Below are 20507 nucleotides of genomic sequence, written 5' to 3'. Positions count from 1 at the left end.
CGATGTTTCCTTTGTAACTATTTTTATTTCAATTTTGTTTTCCAAATATTTTTAGAGCATTAAAGCGCCAATGTATGTATGTGAATAAATTTTATGAAGCACTAAAATTTATTTCCTTTTTCTATAAAAAAAAACACTAAACACACATGTTTTTTTGTGACCATGTGGCAACACTACACGCGAAGAGTTGGCCACTCCGTTAAAAATAGTAAAATAATAGCCGATTTGAAAGATGGCGGGACACTTAAAACATTTTAAAAACTCATGATGTTTTTATTATTATTCGTTGTCAAAAGGCTATTACAATTTTAAGTGATAGTTGCTGCTGGATTATTATTATACAAAATATAAGAAAAATAAATGAAGTTAAAATATTTTTTAAGTATTTCCTAGTGCTTCTTCTGCTCTTTTTCAGCTGCCTCCCGCTTATACACTTCGCTGACCAACTTCGGTACCTTCTCCAAATATTCCATGAGGTGCATTTCCTCCTTGAGTGTGTTTAGATACATGCGTTGAATTTTCCTTATCATCGGATCAATTACTTTGGCACTGACTATGTCATCGGCACTGACACTAAAATCCACAACATCAAGCTCATCTGGATCTACTGTATTTGAATGGTGATCTCCGACAACTGCAACCACTTCCTCGGTCTGTGGATCGGAATTGGGTACTCGGCTTTTCACCGATTTAGCATTACCCTCTTTTTTAGCCTTCATTTCGAGTGCCAAATCATCCAAAGCCTCTTGCATTTCAATTTGCGAACGAACAGCTGCCCTTAGATCGTCGCCACTTTTTGCGCTAATCACGGTAGCTTGGGATGGTTTTGATTTGGATCCTTTGGAGGTGGACTCGTCGCTGGAAAAGGGAAACTGTTTTTGGAATGTACCATTTTTAAGGTAGCTATTGGAGTCCTTCTTATGATGCTGGTGGCTACATCGGTTTGTGGGTCTATTCTCACCAACCTCCCCGTCCCCGTGCTCACTTTTACTAGATGGAAGGGCTCCAAAAGTAGAGTTCTTGTAGAGCAGACAATCTTCTCCGTTTTTTTCAATTCTCGATTCCTGGTTTTGAGTATTACGAGTGAAATGAACTTTGGAATTTAGTGGATTGGGTGAGTATCTGGGACTGGATTCGTTCACAATCCTCGGATTCGACTGCTGACGAGGATTCTGTTGGTTTTCTTATTATAACGAATAAAATAAGATACAAACAAATTTATTACCTGGTATTGGTGTGATTGTGGACAATCACCGTGACAATAATTGCTGGTTAAGCGCTCTTGAGCACGATAATGGCGTTGTCCATGCGGGCACTGATGATCCTGACACTGACACTTTATGTAATCACGATGGATGTCCTGTCTTGTCTGGAATTTTCCCGCTTGTTTGCAAACCTGGGATTTATTTTTCGGAGGACTGCTTCTTTCGTGACGCGATCGATAATCAATATCCTTATGGCCACGCAGCCCATTATCATTGTTTTCATGAAGAGTCTGCTTTAAATGCATTAAAAACTGGAAAGGAATTGGTTTTTATTTAAGAGACTTACAGATGGATACTTAGACCCATAGAAATAGCCTCTCAGCTCATTTCGATAATTATTGTTTTTATCCTCCATCGATCAAGCGTCGAGTTTACTTAAATAATGTTTTCAAATGACAATTGAATCCAAGAGTACTAGAACGCAAACCAAGTAGAAAAAACATGGTCACTTATTTTTAGTATATTTTGTTAAATTTTATATGTATTTTTGAAGAGTACAAAAATTAATTCTTACAAAATTAAATGTTGGATAAATAGTTTTTTTTTGTGTACGTTATGAATATATATTCCCATTCCCCGAAAAAGTAGGAGAAGATTATTTCTAGTTAGAGAGTGATTGTTTCCATGTATTGTTCAAACGACCTTGTTATGATTGTGTGATCCGGTGCCAGATGAGTATCCGCCATTACAGCCAATCTATACTTGTCACCAAAGCGATGCAGATTTAAGGAAAGGCAGGTCTTTGATTGAGGAGGTCGAAAGAGAAGGACATCCTGAACCTTTTGTCCCCAAGCCGACTGAAATTCATCCGTATCTCCATAGATCTCAGTGATTGTGATGGGGAAGTTGTACGAGAAAAAATTGATAAAAATTTTTGTGATAACATGGGGTAAGAGGGATGTGAGAAGGCTATACTTTGTCTGACCAATCGAAGCTAAATATATCATGATCTGTTGCTTTCTGATCCTTTCAACAATTTGATGTAACTCTTTTACATGATTCGCATCGGGTTTTCTTAAGGGCAATTGCAGGAAGACCACGCCCCCAATATTTTTCGATTTATCTCCACTGCGATCTGTGAAGTACCCTTTATCTATGGTCCTGCAAGTGGTGTTTAAGAAGCTAGGTACATTCATATCTCCCGAGAAAGTGTCAAAGTAATCGTGAACAGCGCCTGCTAGGCAAGTTAAACTAAAATCTGATTCCCTGAGATCGTTATTAAATTTACCCAGATTGCGACTCCTAAGCTGGGCGCCATTCAAAGAACGCCCAAAGGATACGATTTTCCTGCCTGCATATGATTTCTTATGAAGTATGTTTAACTCCTTTGTGGGCTGCTCAAAAAGTACTTCGTAAATGTTTCTTGGGGCCTGAAAAAGCTCCCAGAGAATTTTGAAAAACTCTAATTGGGCATAAAGTACGAGGGGTACATATAAATGAAGTCTAGCACAATAGGTTGAAGTATAGGAAGTTTGTCCTTTAATTAAGACATCACCAAAGGCCAAAAACTCACAGTAAATGTGATAGGGTAAAAGCAAAACATGGTTGAGATTTAAGCGCCAAAGAAATCGGGTCCAAACTTTGGCCAAATTAGTTGGCTGCAAGCTGTGATATATGGCCGTTCTGGCCACCCACCAACTGAGATTTCTTTGCTCTAACTCCTTATTCAATAGCAAACGTATTGTTTGAAAGCGACCCACTTCGTTTCGGTAAGTAACTGAACGTTTTTTAAGTTTCCTTAGCACAGAACGACTCCTGATAAAGCCCAAAATCACATTTACTAGGACAATTAAAACCAAAGAAGCCAACTGACTGAGGTTTTTAACTTGAACACTAGACGAAGAGCCGTCGGGAGTTTCGAGAGATTCAAATTCGTAGATGAATTTCTGCCAACGGCAGATGACAAGATGCATTATGTGACTTATCAGTCTGCTGATGTGTTCGGGTTTTCGTACGAAATGAGACAGTTGTTGATTCGAACTCGGACCCAATCCGTCGTTCAGAGTCATCAGGGTTTTCTTGTGCGGATCCTGGAGGAGAAGCATCTCACTCACGTGCAAGTCTTCCTCTTCGGCAATTATCAGATGATGCAGTTTGATAAGTATATAATAGGGTTGAGTGTTGTCCGAGTTGGGAATTACAATCACTTGCCATTGCGGAAGATCTGAGGGTATATACTTGGTAGCCAGTTCGCTGACATAATCCTGAATATTGGATTCTGTGACTGGACGTCCTCGGTATTTGTGGGTACTAAGCAGCACGTGATTGTTGATGTTGAAGCCACTTACAAAAAAAGAAAAATAATTATTATTCCTAATGCCTAGTTTTAATTTTCAAATTTAATTTATTTTTATAATCATCACTTACCTGCTATCATTAACCCACGCATAATGCCCCCAACAAGGGACGAGTTTTTGACGCAGCTTGGGAAACCTTAGCATCCCAGTTTTGTCTCTTAGATCAGTTAGATATTGGGCATAGGACATCTTGATTTTCTCGAAGTCACAATTTCCCTCCACTTGAAGCAAAAAGTGAAATACGCCCGCATTCTTCGGCGTGTCGATTAAGGTCCGGATCTTCTTGGACTTTGAGATGGTAAGGTTCGGGTACTTGATGCTCAGCACATAGTTGGATAGTTCGTTGGTGAAGTGTGCGCCTAAAAATATGGATAGGGATTTTAATGGCTGCTGTGCGAACCTCAGGAGGAGCGTTAAAAATCTCGCGATTAAAATCCCACCAATAAATAAAGCAATTAAAGAAATAAATACAAAATGTATAAAAATTAAATGCTAATGAGTTTACCGAATAATATATACCCTTTGATTGTTATAAAGTAACCTAAAAGAGTGTGTTATTATATTAATTTCAAATCAAAGACATAAATTTGCATTATATTGTTGTACACAATTATGTATATGTGTATATTTGACGACAGACTTTGGGGGCTTGAAATTTCTGATTGTAAGCTGAATTTAATCACAAGTCTATCCCATAGGTATATGCCTTCATCCAAAGCGATTACCGGGTATCAGGCAGAAGCAGCGAAGTCTGTGCTTATCAATGGCAAAATTTTTATGAGTAATTCAGTTGGTCAAGGTTCGCTTGGCCGCTTGTCTGGGTTCCGCAAAGGTGCAACAGGTAATCTGTATTATTTATAAACAAAAAGCTTATCTACAGCACTTTCTCTGCGAATCACTCTCTCACTGTTCCTCTCAGCCTCCCATATCTCTAACTCTTGGTTTCCCATTAATGGATGATCCTTTGGCTGAGTGAGAATCGGTTAATCAACCCATGGATCGTTTATTTATATAGCCGGCCCCTTTTGAAGTTCTTGATTTATGTGGCTTATCAGTGAGGCAGCGCGTGTCGCGGATCGGCGATCATCGATCACTGCTGGGGATATGTCGAACACTTACAGAGAAACGATAACAGCAACAGAGGCATCAGCATCAAAGCAATCACAAAGCAGAGCAGGGTCTTTAGCAGCGATTTTACCTCCAGCCAGAAACTAGGAAACACAAATAAAATATTAACCATACTCACTATATATATACACATTTTTGGTACACATAAACCATCTGTTAAAATTCACCTTTCCATTTTTTCTGTTTCCTTGAAAATGACTATAAGAAAATGACTTCTAGCTATGTTTAGTATAGCTGCACTATATAGTATGTACACCTCCGATTCTTTGATCTGCCTTTGTATTTTCTCAGCAGCTACACGTTCGTTTCTTCCAAAGTATTCGGCACAACTGATCAGAATAGATGGAGCTTCGTGTGGGCTTCGTTTTGTTGAGAGGCTTATCAGTAAATCGAAGGCGGTCGCTCTTTATTGGCACTGTAATAAAAAATTGATACAAAATTAAAAACGTTATCAATATTGAATATTTAAAGTCCATAAGCGGGTCTATTGTAAAATAAATTGCAGCTTGTTCGTTAGTTTCATTGTTTAAATGCTGATGTTTACGATTATAAAATTTTTAAATTAAACTACACAGTTTAAAATGAAAATAGACAAATGATAATAAAACAAATTACTTTTGTGGATAATAAATGCGTTCTTAAATTGTATTAAACTAATTTTAAAACCAATCAAAAATTGTATTCCCAAACGTTTGAATACAAAATATAGGAATCTAGAAAAAATATGCATTTCACAACATTTTACATTCTTACTTAAAAAGAAATTGTTAACTAACACAGTTGACAAAATCGGTGACGAAACATATAATTCAAAGGAATTATTAACTTTTATTCGGTATTTAATAAATTATTACAATAATTTTTGGCCGTGCATCCTCTCAATTTATTTGTGGGTATTGGTGGTTTTGTGAGCTAGTTCCGTGAACTTTTGACGCCTCTGCAAAGGATGTACACGCAGTCTCTCTCTCTCTCTCGGTCACTTTCTCTGCTTTCAGCTTTCTCTTTGGGCTTCAGTCGTTTGCTGGCTTTCAACGCTGTCGTTTCGTCGGCTTTTCCGGATTTTCCCTGCGCCTTTTTCTGTGTTGGTGACGCGTGGTTTCGACGTCCGTTCTGCTGCTTTGCATTCGAACGCCCCCCGACCAGCCACGTCCCCCCTCTCAGCCGCCCCAATAAAATCTCCGACGTGCGATTGTGTGAGTGTTTTAGCAAATGTTGAAAGGCAGTAGAAACGGCAGTAAAGGCAGCATGGCCCAAATTGTGGGGCGACGGGCGCGGTGGTTGGCAAATGAAAAGCCCGTGGAAAGCCGTGCATACTGAGTAATGATTTTCGTGCGAATGTGTGAAAATGAAAATTGTTTTGCTGCGCGTGTTAAATAAAAAGTGGAAAAATATAAAGCACCAACAAAAAAAATAGGTGTGCAAAAAAATAGTGCAAAATGTTTAACAAAAACTAAAATTAAAAGTTAAAAAAAAAAAATAAAACCAGGAAATCTCAAATAAAATGCCAGCTTCCCGTTCCATACACACACAATCGAAAGGAAAACTGAAACCAGATTTTGGCCCATGAATGAACAGACATTAAGTTGGACTGAAGAGGAAGAACCATCATCGCCACCTCCCACCACCCATTCACACAAGCACCATCACACACACATGTGCACATACAAGAAAACAGGCAATTTTCAAAAGATTTTTGCTGGCCAAAAAATAAAGGAAATAGAAACGTGCCGCGCATTTGGAGGAAAAATATATATAAAATACATATAGCTGGGAAATAAAAAGGTGGGTCAAGTGTAAATTTATTTAACTAGTTGTATACACGAACATACCACCTCCCACCCGCCAGCCCCCCGAATTAACCACCCAACTCCCACACAAAAATCGTAGCATGCTTTCCAGCGTTTGCCCTTCGCTTGCCCAAAAAATATATCTCTGTTTGAGAGTGTGTGTGTGCGTGTGATATAGTTGCCTCCTTCCTGTTGTTGTTGCTGCCGCTGCTGGTTGTACATAAAAATAAATTATGGGCATGCCCCTAAAAATAGCAGCAGGAATTACAAGGAGCAAGGATCGCTCGGCTCCTGCAGCAGCATAAATCATTATGTAGCCAAATGTCAATATAACACTTTGAGCCATGCACACACACACACACTCCCAAGCACCCGTAGAAAAAGGATACTATGAGAGCAGACTAGCCAAGGGTGTGTGTGTGTGTGCTTGCCATTCTGTTTGTGTTGGTGCAAGGTTCACCATCTGAATTGGTTCAATTGAACCAAGTTCACTGCTAAATTTAAAAAAAAAACATTTTTTTAACATAAAACAAAATTGAAAAAGTGTATACAAATATAAAATACAGCATTAACTTATAGATGTTATCTTTAATGTTAAATTCAACTAAAAAAGCTTGAATTTACTTAATTTAAGTCGAATTATTTTTTAAAAATGTATTCTTTTTATCGAAAATCTTCTTATGCTCATTTATTTGCAATAATTGATACTTAATTACCTGAAGTACTTAACACTTATACTTATGAATACCATTCATAAGAGGTAATTAATCTAAATGTGGCCCTAATATCCACCTATAATTAGCCGTTCATAGTTATTACTCGATTTGTTCAATGAACTTGTAAGTCAGAAATCACTTACACACGCGTCACATCGATATTCGGGTTTCATAAATCTGTGCATAGCACATAAACTACTTTAATTGTTTATTTATATTTATTTAGATATTTATCGTAAAAGAATCAATTTTATAACATATTTTATTTATTTTACTTGAAAAAAAAAATTTGTTTGTTTATTTTTTTTAAAGAAGTTTAGAATCTCACAGGAAGTGACAGCTAGGAAAAGCCAAGAAGAAGAAGAAGAGGAGGTGAACGAGGAAGAGGAAGCAGATAGGAAACTTTGTCTGTGAAAAATTCAGTCTGCAGCTATTTCACTTCCTTGAAATCCTTCGGCAGCCACAACAATAACTGTGGTGGCTCTCACGCTTTTCCGCTCTCTGCCTGTTTTTCCATTTTAATTCTCTCTTTTTATTTTCCTCTCCACGCAGGCGCTTTTCAGCAGCCTCAACTCGTTCTTTCTATTTTTTCCTGTGTTTTTGGCTTGGCTCATTTGTTTATTTTTAGTTTGCTGTCATAGAACCTCATTTTATCCCACCCACACATGTGGATTCTCCGTGTGCGTATATGGGCTGCGATTAAATGGCCGTTAGACGCTTTGGGCCTTATTAATATGCCGAGATATTTGCAAAAGTTCTCAGTTGGTAAAGTCTTCTAATGCTTTTCGCTTTCTAGCTCGCCCCCTTGGCTTTTCCCTTTTGCTGAAAATTTTTTAAAAATGAAACTGGTTCAAGGTCGTTTCTGCCACAAAACGAGGTTGTTGCACCGCCACCGCCCGTTTACAACCGAATGGGAGAGGGATTAGGGATAATTAAATACAGTCGAGCTACCAATAATGAATTCAAAAAAAGACCTAATAAAAGTTGAGATATTTTAAAAACAAATGCATTATTTTTATTCTTATGCAAAATGCAAGAAATTACTTCTTCAATATCTTAAAATAGACAAACAATTGACTGAATGAGAACTGAGAATGTTTCGACAATTTAATAATATTTAATTAATGATTTGGCTAATCAAATTTTGGTGATTAACTGGTCACAGCATCAACAGTCTTTTTAAGGACATAATAAATTTGTATATATCCGCAATCTGAGTGCCTTTTAATGAGGTTGGAGCGTTCGAAATAATGATAGGGAGTTTATTTGAGAATGTTTGATTTAATGAGTTCAGACTGTATTTGGTAGCTAGCTGTCGAGTTGGTCAGCATTTGGGGTCAGTTCGCATTTAATAGCTGTGTTTACGCAGCGGGGAAAAGCGAAAACTGAAAATCCCAACAAAAGTGAAAGCGTCGGCAAAGGGTGGGGTAAAAACTGGGGGTGAGAGCTTAATACAAGGGGCTGGGGCTAGAGGACCCCTCGCGTGCTGCAACGTCCATGAAATGACGGGGCCTTCTTACCTTTTTTATGGAGCTCACGTGTCAGGGGACGCCCCGAAAAGCCCAGGTAAAAATGGTTTAAATGACGAGGAATGGCGGCAGGGGTGTTCATTTCAGGAATCGCATAAACACATGAATGATATGCTCAACAGACATTCTCACACACACACACACAATATATATAAGCGCTCTGAGGCCCAGATGACTAAGTATCCCTGTAGGAGCTTACGTAATCCCGAAACGTGAGCCTTAATCACTTTCTGCTCAAGTTTTGTGGATAGAGGGGTAACACGTGGCAAAACTGAAGTGGAGTTTATGCAAGAGTTTCGCTTAAGAGGATCATGAGTTGCCACTAAAAAGGGAATCCATTTTCCAGGCACCTTTTAATTTAAATTTAAGCTGGGTGAAAACATGGTTTTGCATTAATTGATTTGAAAGTTTTATTGGATGCAAAACTTTATAGTAAAAGTCTTAATCAACTTTGCATTTCAAGCTATTAATTTTAATTTAAATAAAATTGAAAAAATCTATATTTTTAATAATTTATTTATTTAGACATTAAAATATTACTCAATCAATAACAAATTTCAATAAATTATTACCCAAATAGTAATTAGTTTTTGATATGTAGTTATATATATATATATATGAATGTCATTTAAAATTAAATTAATATAAATACATTAAGAACTGGCGGACTTGCTGTTTTAAACCTAACAGAAAACGGAAATTCAGATGTATAGTTCACTTCCTTTTCTTTATTCGCATTTGGAATTCAGAACACTCCCGCCCGGCAAACATTTCATTTCTCCTGTGATTTGGCGTGCCATTACCGTTAGTCACGTGCTCGCACCACTGAACCACCGCACCACCCAAGTCCACCCACAGCTCCCCGTCCTCTTCCATTCAATATTAGATTCCCTGGAGTCAGGACCCGCATTCGGGACTCGTTGTCCTTTTTATGTGTGGCCTGGCAGCCAGGCGTTGCCTTAATTATCCTGGCATTGGTAATTATGCGACACAAAACAGAAGTGGGGACATACATTAAACAGCAGTTTAAAGAGGCAGAGAGAGAAAATAGGAAAAAATTAGGAGGCACACGTAAAAAAATATTTCACTTTGCTTATTGGAAAAATATTTTCGAAATATTAATGATAACGACCAGATAAAACCTGAGCATGTTTATATTACTTATACAGAATGCAGCCCAAGTTGCTTGATTGTAGTGCTTGTTTTTTAATTAAGATCAAGTACACATTTTTTTGCCGTGCTGGAAAAATTCTTGACTAAAGGGCGTGAAGAATGCTGCATTTTAATTGAAAATAGCCGTCGAGTGTCGCGAACCGGAAACGGAAGTCACGAGGCGACAGGTGCCAGGCACCTTTCCGCTTCCTCTACCCATTTCTCCATTTTTTCGTAGGCTTATTCTCCTGATGAAATATTCATTTGTAATCGATAATTCCGCAAAAGAGCAAACATTGGGAAACATGCGGCGGCATAATAAGTAGGAAAAGGTCCCAGTTTTCCGTTTCCCTCTCAGTTTACCCCTGCATTTTCCAGCCGCATTGAATGCCGCCACGAATCGAGGACGATAGTCAACTTGTCTGCATTCAGCAACAACACTAAAAATTACAGCCAAAAAAAAGCACGAAAATATTCCAATAATTTTAGCTAAAATGTATACGCAGCTTGGAGTGTCCGACATTTGACCTAAGCCATGTTTTACTGTTACAGTTCACTTGGCCGATAAGTTTTCCGGGAAAACCAGCTTGGGTTTTGTATATACATATTCAATACATAACTTAGCAGGAAAACTTTCTTCTGACTAAAAGTATTTTTAATGTAAAAAGTTTTTGTTTGCAGTGAAATAAAAATTTATAAATAAATAAATAAATAAAGAGCCAAAAAATAAATAAAAAACTGAATATTAGTTAGTACAATTTTTTATTTTAAATGTAAATTTATTAGCAGCTTTAATTCACAAATTGCCAAACTAAAATGTGTAATATTTGAGTATTCAAAATGATTTTAATTCATTTCTGACCGCAAGCAAGACCGTTTTTTGGATTTAACTGCTCCCATAGCATTGACAAATCATTATGGTAATCTATATTAAAAGCAAATTGCCGTACAACCAGCCCAACGGCCATCAGCCGACCGAGGGAACCCCATTAAAAATTCTATTAAAAGTTATTTACGGCAACTTTGGTCCATTGAATGCGACAAAACTTGCACACGGCCTGCGAGCGTGTGTGTTTGTATTTGGGGAGGCACTCAGCTCAAACAAAAAGCAGCAAGAACCCAAAAGCATTGTCTATGCACGTTCATAAATAAGAAATGCAGCCGAGCCAACGTCGAGTGTCCAACCCTTTCAGCCCACCTCTTTCATAATGGCCCCTACTCCGTGCCCCTGCACCCCCAAGCTTCAACGCCAATTCCAATCCCCTTCAATGACAATAAATTTGCATACCCAGCACTTGCACTTCCTGCAAACGGTGACTCAAACGGGGAACTAAAGTCGGAGCCCAACAGGAAGCCAAGTCAGTTTACATGCAGATCAGCATAATTGATTTCAAATTGAGCACTGGCAAAAACCGTAATTTATCGTATAAGTAAGGAGCTGTGGAGCTCAATTATCATAAAAGGTAATTAAGGTTAAGTCACAAACTAAGCCTATTTGCCAATTGAGAAGAATGAAAACAGTTGAATGTTATTGAATTTTCTAAATTTAATACTGTATAGAATCGGAATAACAAATTTGTAATCTTTCCTATCGTAATAAATAATTAAAAACGCAGCTTAAATAAACTTTACTTTGTAGCAACTAATCATTCAAAACCATTTTTTAATACATTTTAATATATTAATCAGGCTATTTTTCTATCACAAATAGAATTAAATGGCTTTATAAATATAATTAATTAATTTGTTGAAAAGTACAAAATCAGTATCAAAATAAATATTAAATAATTTTAGTTAGCTTAAATGAATAAATGAATTTCAATAAATTCAAATTGCACAAATATATTAAATTATGTTTATTTATTAATAATTTGTTTCTGTGTGTGAAATGAAGCGTAAGAACGGGTGAGAAAAACGAGAAAAGAGGGGCTGCAGGTGAAGAGTCTAATGCCTGGCAATCGATGAGCAAATTGGATAAGATAGGGCATGTCCTCTGCGAGAGATGTGCCGACAAGGACTCTCATTAGGCACTCGAGCAGCATCGGGAGATTATATGCAGCGATAATAGACAGAGATAAGGGCGTGGATGGGGGGCAGTTGGGCGGGGCAGGGGCAGAAAGAGGGGAAGGGGCTGGAAACCCAGACCGGAGGCTGAGGACATTCGGGCACCGAAACTAGAGCAAGGACAACACGAACAGCAGCACCAACAAAAACTTCACAAAAACTAGCAAGAGAGTGAGAGCGGGAAGGATATTTGGCCAGAAAGAGAGAGAACAAATTGTTACATTGCCTGTCCTGAGAGGGAAATTCCAACATGCAGTTGTATGTGCCATTCTGACCCCCCATTCTCCGCTCTTCCTGTCCAGCTGCATTTCGCATGTCCTGCTGTTCGGAGTCCTTGTGCTGCTGCTGCTAAAACAACAAGGAAAACAGTGGGAAAGCAGCAGGACAACTGACAACAAGGAGCATAAGCTACCTTCAGCTGTGTCCTGATTATGACAGCTCAAGGAAAATGCGGCCGGACAGCTGAAAATTGTTGAAATTCTCCACGGAGTTGGGCTTTCATGTAGCTCACACATTTACACATTCCACATGTCTGTGTTAATTACGACAGTATTAGTCGGTGTGTGTCTGTATGTATGTGAGTAACATAAAAAAATGCTCAGCAGAATTTCATTGCACACACACAGAGTATCGATGGGGAAAATCGAGTTGGGAAACTGGGAAAAGGGAAGGGCGGGAAAGCGGGGAAAGAGATACGGGGGCACACAAAAACCACTTCAATTTAATTTCCAGTTGGCAGCCACATCATCTAGTAGGTAGACTATCGAAGCATCGCATCAGACGCAATTAAAAATAATAAATGAAACAATGTGGCTGAAACCACCAGCCAAGGTACTCTTATGGGAGTTTCTGTGATTAATGAATGTGTGAAAATAGTTTAAGGGGACTGTAATGAATGATAATCCACGATAGGCACGATAGGATGTCTTAAAATGCCAGTGATTTAATAGGAAACATAAATAAGCCCTTAAGAGTTGCGCAGTTAAAATTGTTATATTTTCAAACTGAACTTACATTTTTAAATTCGAAAGTAAATAAAGCATAGGTACAAATTTTAGTTTATTTAATAATTATATAAAACAATTATTTAAACATTAAAATACGTTATTCCTATTATGTTGGTATGCTTAAACGTTTCTTTCTCTTCAAATGGAGCAACGTTGTTATTCATTACAGTCAGCATTATGAATTTAATTTTTGTTTGCCTGTCTCTATCACACCATAATATTACCCTTTCGCTTCGTTTAAGCTCGCATTTTCTTCATATTCCCATAAACAAATTTACTCGCAAAGTTGTATCATCCCGCTGCTAGGGAAAGCGTATTCAGATTGGCAGCACCCTAGGGTATTTCCCCGCGGCGCGTTTTCACAGCGGCCCACATGGCGTATGAGTGACAGCCAGGCAGGGGCGACGTCAAAGTCGTCGACGACTCATATCAAATTACCGTTATGGCTATGCACAGACGGGAGTCAGGGAGGGGGGCGGAGACATTTGAAGGGGGCCAAAGAAGCCAGGATATCTAATGAGCGTCGGGGGCAAGCCGCTTGGCAGTTATCAATTTATATAGCATAGCAAATTGGGCGGAGCGTTCAGCACTCATTTGCCTTCGTTCTCTTATTTCACGCATGTATTCATTTAAAAAAAAAAAGGAGTATTATAAAAAAATACATGCAACAATATAATTCAGACATATGTTATGAGTATAAAATATTTGTGTTTATATAATTAAGGTATAGTAGCTAATTTTCAAGACATACATAAACTTTCAGGTTTTTTCTTGCGTATTCATACATATATATTTTAACGTTAAAGCATTGAATGTTTAGAGCTTGCTTTAATAAACTCTTATTATGATAATTTTTGTATCTTCAGCTGCTGAGATAATTAAGAGAGAGAAAGAGACAGCGAGGGAGGAGAGAGGGAGACCGAAATAACTGGAGAGAAAGAGACATAGGCGCGCAGTTTTTGACAGTTGAGGGGCAACCATCGGTGATGTGGGACACATCCCGCCACGGGCAATGCAACAACCCCAACGTTATATACCGTCTGTATCTGATCTATATGGCACGGACGAGATAGAACTGCTGCTGGACGAGATTCGGGAGCTGGAGATCGAGCCGACCTGCTGTCAACTGGACGATGAGCAGGACTTTGAGATAGCTGGCAGCAGGGCCGGCGAGCTCTCCCACTCGCACTCGCACTCGCTGTCCTTGGAATCCCCCCTCGGAACCTGCACCTCCTGGGACTCCCATGCCAACTACAAGCAGAGGGGTGGCCACACCCCCTTGCCATGGGGCGTCGCCCTCCACTGTGATCCGCAACACTTGAAATCGCCTACAGGGATTGTGCGCATACTATTGGTGGTAAGCTCGAAACGAGGAAAAATTTGAGGGTTTCTACTAATGTCACAGACTGAAATATAATCTTACGTTCTTAAAAAGTGTTGGCATTCTAACTTTAAACATTTTGAAATAGAGAATTTAAAATAGAGTTTAAAACTAAATTCTGATTTTTTTTTTTGGTAAACAAAGCAGATACATAAAACAAATAGGATGGAATTCTAAAACCTTTCTTAGCCTTCCAAAAACAATTTTTAAATTAACTTTGTTACTTAATTACCAGTTATCCTCGGCCGCCTGTCTAGCCTGCGAATGTTCCGCGGGCACTGTACAGGTGGGCCTCTTTCTACTGCCACTCATCGGGCGCCTGAGGCTGATGGTCTTCTGTGCGCTGTTTTCGCTACTCATCACATGTCTCATGCTCTTTCTGGATATATCGCATATAGCTCTCATGTTTCCATTTAACTGGACTAAAGTGGTAAGTGATGAAGATATTTGAACTGGAAAGCACATTGAAATTATATATGAATTATATATTTTATCAATCAGAATACGTGGATGTACCTGAGTATTGGTTTGATATTTATTTTGAGCTCCACGCTACTTGTTCACATGGTGCTCTGTGCCACTGAATACACATGGGTATCCAAGCATTCCAAGGACACGCTGCTGGCCACTGGCGTAAGTTTTTGATTATTTAAAACGTGTCATATTAAAGTCAATTAAAATATCATTTTTAAAAACCAGATAATTGGCTATTTTTGCGGCCTGGAGGCATTTCTTCTTTCGGGCATCGCATCCTGGCCATGGACTCAGTACCGTCAGGTGCCCGACGATGCCAGCGAATTGTTTATCGAGGATCGCGAGATGACGCCGATGAGTCCCATTAATTGTAGCACCGATCTGCAGGCGACGCCATATCATCACAATGGCAATGCCACCTCATCGGATCTATATAACCAACAACAACAATCGTCCTATAATCAAAAGCCTTATATACCTGGTAAGGAAAAGGTATTAATCATAAGAGATATACACATAATAATGCACCACTTGCAGCCAAACGACCCAATGAGCTCAACAATCAGCGTCCAGCATTGGGTCACACTCAAACCGCACGGTCGAAACCCAATCAGCGCTACAGAGAGGGCTACCACTATCACACATCCCGCCAGAGTCCCACTTTCGTGCTGGGCGATGATCAGGGTGCCGGTCCATCCACGTCCCGTTCCAATGATAATTCTAGTGCGTGATAGTTTTTAATTCCTCTGCCAGAAGAACCGCGAAGAGTGATCCAGCAGACCGGGGAAAAGGAATAATTACAGAGATCTCTCAGCTATTAAATTGGAGAATTGGATTAATTGAAGCATTTTGGTCAAGATGTAAGATGTGAACAAAGACAAAAAACCAAAAAAAACAAAATTGTTAATTAGTTTAAAAACCACAAGCAAAACTCGTCGGGATTAGAAGTTGATACACCAACAGAGAAAATATTTAAGCAGCCGAGCAAAGCAAACAATAATAAATTTAATATATTGTGTGTGTATGTGTACTACAAGTCGAGAGAGAAATTTAAAGAATTTAAACGACAAGAAATTTGAAACGAAGATCAACCAGATCAACGCCCATTTGATTAGTTATACGAGAACACCAAACATTTGAAATTGGTCAATGTTGAGCTATAACTATAAAAAAAAGGAACATTTAATTGGTAATAATATGGTATCAAGGTAACGCGAAAATTGCAAGCAAAATTGATGATTAGAAATGAGCATGGAAATGGAAATCAACTTGTTATAAACGTAGTTTTGCTTATTTTTTAATAAAAACAAATAATTCAAGAAAAACCAAACAAAATGAATGTTCTAAATTAATTGTGGATACATTCTTTTTCGCCAAAATATTGCATTATTCAATTTAATTTAATTTAATTTGTGCAACAATTTTATTGTTTATTTAGACCTTTTAAAATGCAAAAATCAAACTTAAATTTACTTCAACCCCAAATCCTTTTCAATTGTGTGCGAGCACACGGCCATCATCTGATCCTTGACACTGACAAAGTTGCGAATAGCTGCGGGCTTAGCCTCGGCCCACTCTGCCAGGTCGCGATAAATGGGTCGGCAGAACTTCATGCGGAAGTTGGAGTTGGCAAATTCGAAAATCTCATCCAGACGCTTAATTAAACGGGCTCGAATAATCAAACGATTGAGACGGAAGCGAATCTCGGCGTTCTTGGAATTCTTCAAGTTGTAGGTGGATTCCAGGAGCTCAATCTTACGCTCGGTCAGGTCAACAATATCCTTGCTCTCGATCAGTTTGCCCAGGAAATCAATGAGCTGGTGAATGGAAATGTTCTTCTTGATCTCCGCACTGTCGGCCAATTCGGCGACACTCTTGGTGCTCCAGAGACTGGCCAATTCCTTGGTCACATTAACCAGGGACTCATCGAATCTAAAATAGTTTGCAAAGTATTACAACAAAATATTACATTTCTTTAGCAGTCTTATTTACTTGGGAATAATTGGCGGCATTCCCTCGGTGCTGAGCCACAAGTCCCAGTCGACCGCACTCAGTTTATCCTTCTTGTCGGTATCAATGAAATAATCATACAAAGCACTCTTAAAATCATTCGTCTCAATCGATTTGTAGGCATATTTCTTCAGGTAATCTCTCAAGAAAGGCTCAAAAACAGTCGGGCCGCCGAACAAGTCCTCCAAATAACGCAGGAATGTGGAACCCTTGATGTAAGGCACTGAAGAGAAGGCATCATCGGGCCCACAGTTGGACAGATCCACCACGAGTTTGGTCAACTCGGGTGTCTTGTTGAGCTGGGTGCGAATACACTCTTGCAGATCAGTGAGATTGCTGAGCATTTTGAAGTCCAGCTCCTTGGCTCCCTGCATTCTTCCCACGATCTTTGACTCCACGAACACTGTGAAGCCCTCATTCAACCAGAAATGTTCGAAGTTCTTGTTTGTCACCAGGTTACCCGTCCAACTGTGGGCAATCTCATGGGCCACCACGTCGGCCAGCGACTTATCACCGGCCAAGAGAGTTGGCGTTACGAACGTCAGGCAAGGATTTTCCATGCCCCCGTAGGGAAATGATGGCGGCATCACCAGCAGATCGTATTGCTTCCAGACATAAGGACCACACAATTCGGAGGCAGTTTTCAGCATGGTGGCTGTTTCGGAGAATTCCTCGGCACAAGCGTCCACAATAGCTTCCTCTGCCCAGACATTGGAGTTCTCACCCAGCGGGCGGGAGACTAATTTTCCAATTGCAATGGCCACCAGATAGGCGGGAATGGGCACCTCCTGCTTGAACTGCGTTTTCCCAGGTTCCTTCTTATCGATGAGGGCACTCATCAAAGCCGTCAGCTCATTGGGATGCTCCACTGTGGCGTCATAGGTGAATTTAACAGCCGGGGTATCCTGGCAGGGAATCACCGAACGAGCATGGATCGCCTGGCACTGGGAGAACATATAGGGATGCTCCTTGCCCAAAGTCTGGGTGGGATTCAGCCACTGCAATCCACTGGCGGTGCTCGACGTCTCGTAATCGATGCGAACATTGAGGCTACAAGTGTTTCAGATTATTTATGAGTTCCATATAGATTAGATTATCTTTCGCTGTGGTTTTACCTGCCCTTAGCCGTTCCAGATGGCAACTCCAGCGTTAGCTTCTGACCAATATCATCGACCGCATCGCTGATGAAGTAGTTGATCGGTAGCTCACTGCCTCCGGCCAGCAACGTGGCGTTGGTTACATTGATGTCACGCACATCCAGGAGCTAAATATAAAATTTAAATAAATTAAGTACAATACTATAATTAGCTTACATATAAAGTTTTAAATACATTTAACTTTAAACTTAGTATGGTTCCTATTGGGACAATCTACTGAAGTGGTTACAACTTGGGTATATTCTTTTGTAAGAGACCATCGCAATACTTCCCATAATGATAGACATTGAAAATATATAAGATACTTTTTAAAGGAGTATTCGGCCCCCAACTTTTCCTGTTGTTTTTCACATCTGAATCTATTAAGCAAATCAAAGGGACTCTTTATACTCACAATCTTATCGAGATTAGCAGTCAGCACTTTGAAGTGATGAAGCACACTTCCTTGGAGTTTGGTGGCCCCAAAATCGACTTTCCAGTTAAGAACACTGTGCTCCGTGGTGATCAAATCCGGCTGCGAATAAGAGCTAGGATCTACGGTTCCCAAGCGACCCATATTGCGTTTTTGTATCTGGTAAATCGGGAGTAGTTTGTGTGAAGTGCACAAGCCGCGAGTGGAGACTGAAAAAGAACGTAATGAATATGTTTTTATACATTTCTTTACTGCGATAATGCTTATCGTTAAAGACAATAAATATTGGCCGCAGATAAGCCAAAAGCTTGGGTTAATTGTACCAGCTGTTTGTGGTTTAAGATAGTCGCGTTCAGTGATGACCGCACTTTCTATATATGTAGTATATATTTGAGTCGTAGGCGTTGTCGCCAGAGATGGATACAAAATGAAGCAAAAATACAAATGAGATGAATAAAATGCAATTCACTGCCACACAGCCGGCAAATATAAGGGTTGTCGAGAGTACCAAAGTTATAAAAACAATAACATGTTCAATGTTTAAATAAGTCGAAAACCTTCATTAAATTAACCTTTAAAACAAAATAAAACGATTTGATAAATTTTTGCCTTCGATCGACTTTTGGTTTTGTTTAAATAATAAAGCTTGTAAAAATTAATTTGACATTTAAAAACCTGACATCCCTTTTTGCAAAGCATTGCCAACGCAAAAAAGGTTAAGCTTTTCTAGTGAGTTTAGTCGCCGCGAAGATACCGTGTAAAAATAAGTAATAAATAAAAAGGCAAAACAAAAATCGGACTCAACACAACATCTACAATAAGCACATTTAACTTTAAATTATATTAACCATTTTTATGATTTTTCAATATTTTGTATTTATCTTAATTACAATGATTTTAACACAACAAATCAACGCAATATATAATCCTTGGGATAATCCATAATGTTGGGGAAGTTCTCCAGCGTTTCTTTGTCAATATGATCCAAACGCTGAGGAATTGTGCGCGGTGTGCGAATCTGATTCGTAACATTCTGCAGGATTTCCTCGGGAACTTGATCATCGGCGAATAAATGCAATCTCTGCATGGTGTGCCTGCGCTGCAGATTTCCGTGCATCGAGTTGTAAACCGCCTTTTTCATGACCATCGTGGGATCCTTCTCGTGCAGTTGCCACGCCAGCGTCCACGAAGCTCCTCCAGGATATCCGGTGTGGTGGAAGTAAACCCTTTTAACCCACTCGTCTCCGGGCAGAGCGATTTCCCGTGTGTTAATCAGCACCACATGGTCACCGCAGTCATCTGGAAAATTACATTTACGGATTTGAATTGGTTGGCCATTGAGGATAACTTGCTTAATCTAAAAGTACAACAATCACTGGTCAGAAAATGTATAAAAACGAAATGGTAGTTCAGTTGCGACCAAAATAGTAAAAGTTTAATAAGTAAAGTAAAATTAAACTTTAAAAATTCTGTGGTAATGTAATTATTAATATATTTATATACTGTATGCCTGCTTTTACCATTTAAATCGCAACTGAATGGTCTAATAATTACCATTTTTAAATAATCGTTTATTTGTTTTCATTTTTTACTTGCAGCAGCAACAACAACTATGAAAACACGCCGGTGATGTAATGACATCCGAAATGTCTCCAAAAAAGAAGTAATTTTGCACACTTTTCACATAAAATCTTAACTTAGAACATAACCATTGGAGAATACTTACTCATGGGATGATAAATAGGCTTTTGTAGGCCCATTAAATGGGTTTTAACCAATTTAGCAGACTCAAATGGATTCTGCCAAGTGCAATCGTAAATGTGCCAGGTGCGCGCAAACGTTGCCCATTGCTAAAGAAGAGGGGAAATTAAATAATTAACCATTGAAGATTGAAGTTAATACCCTAACGCACCTGTACACGCTTGGCAATAGACATTTTAAGCGATTTTTAATAGAAAAATTTACTTAAAATAAAATAAATAATCACTCAGCTGGCGACCAGTGTAACCACTGTTTGAACTATAAAAATTACAGTTTTAAAATACCATTAAAAAGTACTAAAAATACCAGCAATCCACACATTGGCTGGCAAAGTTCCCCACCGCAGATGGGTTGTTGTCAGATCTAA

At 39.0% G+C, this 20507-nt stretch overlaps 4 protein-coding genes across 7 annotated transcripts; 1 reads left to right on the top strand and 3 right to left on the bottom strand.

Moving 5' to 3' along the window:
* Window positions 1–314: 314 nt before the first annotated feature.
* Window positions 315–1656, bottom strand: LOC108138703. 2 transcript variants are annotated; one of them, XM_017261049.1, is made up of 3 exons: window positions 1552–1656; window positions 1226–1495; window positions 315–1172 (listed from the first exon to the last, which is right to left on the bottom strand). In XM_017261049.1, the coding sequence occupies exons 1-3, from the start codon at window positions 1618–1620 to the stop codon at window positions 390–392; spliced, it is 1122 nt and encodes a 373-aa protein (XP_017116538.1). In that variant the 5' UTR covers window positions 1621–1656; the 3' UTR covers window positions 315–389. The 2 variants fall into 2 exon arrangements, with proteins under 2 accessions (XP_017116538.1, XP_017116539.1); XM_017261050.1 differs by having other exon boundaries at window positions 315–1157.
* Window positions 1657–1741: 85 nt separating this feature from the next.
* Window positions 1742–14662, bottom strand: LOC108138640. The gene is made up of 5 exons (XM_017260978.2): window positions 14559–14662; window positions 4858–5105; window positions 4682–4773; window positions 3633–3921; window positions 1742–3548 (listed from the first exon to the last, which is right to left on the bottom strand). Exons 2-5 carry the CDS (start codon window positions 4863–4865, stop codon window positions 1871–1873), a joined length of 2067 nt encoding a protein of 688 aa, XP_017116467.1. The 5' UTR covers window positions 4866–5105; window positions 14559–14662; the 3' UTR covers window positions 1742–1870.
* On the top strand, window positions 13958–16137 carry LOC108138935. The gene is made up of 5 exons (XM_017261510.2): window positions 13958–14302; window positions 14562–14756; window positions 14828–14959; window positions 15026–15281; window positions 15338–16137. The coding sequence occupies exons 1-5, from the start codon at window positions 13958–13960 to the stop codon at window positions 15529–15531; spliced, it is 1122 nt and encodes a 373-aa protein (XP_017116999.1). The 3' UTR covers window positions 15532–16137.
* A 15-nt stretch (window positions 16138–16152) lies between these two features.
* Window positions 16153–20392, bottom strand: LOC108138934 (39S ribosomal protein L13, mitochondrial). Of its 3 annotated transcripts, XM_017261507.2 has the most exons (6): window positions 20292–20392; window positions 20106–20229; window positions 18362–18588; window positions 17926–18074; window positions 16793–17860; window positions 16153–16732 (listed from the first exon to the last, which is right to left on the bottom strand). In XM_017261507.2, the coding sequence occupies exons 1-6, from the start codon at window positions 20313–20315 to the stop codon at window positions 16270–16272; spliced, it is 2055 nt and encodes a 684-aa protein (XP_017116996.1). In that variant the 5' UTR covers window positions 20316–20392; the 3' UTR covers window positions 16153–16269. The 3 variants fall into 3 exon arrangements, with proteins under 3 accessions (XP_017116996.1, XP_017116997.1, XP_017116998.1); XM_017261508.2 differs by lacking the exons at window positions 20106–20229; window positions 20292–20392 and adding an exon at window positions 18703–18834; XM_017261509.2 differs by lacking the exons at window positions 16153–16732; window positions 16793–17860; window positions 17926–18074; window positions 18362–18588 and adding an exon at window positions 19230–19678.
* Between the last annotated feature and the right edge of the window lie 115 nt (window positions 20393–20507).

This window comes from Drosophila elegans, unplaced genomic scaffold (genome assembly GCF_018152505.1).
Source record: "Drosophila elegans isolate 14027-0461.03 unplaced genomic scaffold, ASM1815250v1 contig_814, whole genome shotgun sequence".
Taxonomy (NCBI): Eukaryota; Metazoa; Arthropoda; class Insecta; order Diptera; family Drosophilidae; genus Drosophila; species Drosophila elegans.
The sequence above is the reverse complement of the archived record's forward strand: the minus strand, read 5'-3'. Positions and strand labels throughout refer to the sequence as shown.